Source organism: Perkinsus marinus, assembly GCF_000006405.1.
Source record: "Perkinsus marinus ATCC 50983 genomic scaffold scf_1104296965636, whole genome shotgun sequence".
Classification (NCBI taxonomy): domain Eukaryota; phylum Perkinsozoa; order Perkinsida; family Perkinsidae; genus Perkinsus; species Perkinsus marinus.
Window position 1 is genome coordinate 1 of NW_003204248.1, and position 1,443 is coordinate 1,443.

At 48.9% G+C, this 1,443-nt stretch overlaps 1 protein-coding gene across 1 annotated transcript; it reads left to right on the plus strand.

Moving 5' to 3' along the window:
* Positions 1–139: 139 nt before the first annotated feature.
* On the plus strand, positions 140–1,424 carry Pmar_PMAR008540 (hypothetical protein; the record flags this gene model as incomplete). Its single annotated transcript, XM_002769485.1, has 1 exon — positions 140–1,424. A coding segment is annotated over one exon (1,285 nt), but the record flags the coding sequence as incomplete, so codon positions are not given.
* Between the last annotated feature and the right edge of the window lie 19 nt (positions 1,425–1,443).

Genomic DNA, 1,443 nt, shown 5'->3' on the forward strand with positions numbered 1-1,443 from the left:
TGGACTTTTGAAGATGTGGACACCTCCTACTGATGACACCACTCATGTATCAGGTGTACTAACGAGGGGTCTATCAACAGTAGCAGGGCTGGGTACGCGGCATCAGATAGCATTGGCGCTTACTGTTGTCTATCGTCGTATGGGTAGGACGGATAATGCTACAGAGAAGGTCTCGGATCTATTAGAACAGCTTACTGCTGTTAACAAGCTTGGTGGTGAACCTGATTTCGACAAGCAAGTCGATGGCTTGAATCTTATACTAGGCCCACCCTCTGATGGTCTATCAGCTTGGTGGTGGGTGCAGGCACCTGTTCTAAGGCATATGCTATGGCAATTACGGGAACCTACCTGTGATTTTGGTGTTAGGAGACTCATTGAGGATGCCCTATGCAAGTGCAGTAATGATAGGAGTGAGGACACTACGGTATTGGCTCTAGTGAGGGGCCTCATTATACCCTGGACCAGAAAGCTCTTGGATCATCCCTCTGAAGTGGTGGTTAACAGTGGTATCCGGATCATAGCTGCATACTGCACTAATATGGCACCATTTGCTGTAGCCCAAGGATGGGACCGAGAGCATAGTGGTGGTAGTAGTACTGAGGATGAGTCTGGCAGTACTTGGGCTGATCTACTGCATGTAGAGTTGATACCATTGGCTGAACAGGGTACTTTGGATGATCTATTCCATCTACAGAAGTCGAGACAGCACAAGGCTTTAGTGAGGATACTGGCTCTTGGAGATGAGCTCAGCAAGTCCACTATATCACATCTACTACTACCATTAGCACGATATCATATTACCAACAGCCCTGATGACCATAACCTTGTAGATGTATCAACTGGTATCATGAAGCTAGCAGCAAAGGACCTTAGCTGGACCAGGGTCATCGGCATATTCCGATGGCTAGGAGGTCAGCTGAAACCGGGTGGTGTGAGCCGTAAGGGGTTGAGGAATCGTGGTATTGGTAGACATGGTGTGAGCCCTGAGCAGATGGAGAAGGCCCTTTTGAAGGGAGTATCAGCTGCCGTACAAGGGATATCCCAGCGAGATGATCTGTCGGAGAAGATCGGCAACCTCAAGTCCACAGTACTACCAATGCTTAGGCGTTTAGTGTATACCAAACAGAAGGTTGAGGATGAAGCCGGAGCCGTTGGTAATGAGAAGCAAGCACATCATGGTCGTGGGGGGCAGCAGGATGTTTTTGTTACCATCCGTGTGAGCATGGTATCAGCTATGTTAGAGGTCCTTAGTCTGATGGATGCTGACGTATTCGGAAGTGAGTTTAACAAGCTCACTGGTGTTGTGGTTGGAGGCTTACTCTCAAGGGAGTTGGAGGATAGGAGGAAGGCTCGGGATGCCCTATCTCGCATGGCAGCAGCTGCTACCAGTCTTAAGCAGATTACCTTCATGCTTAGGACGATCCGTACAAGAATGTCCCGAGG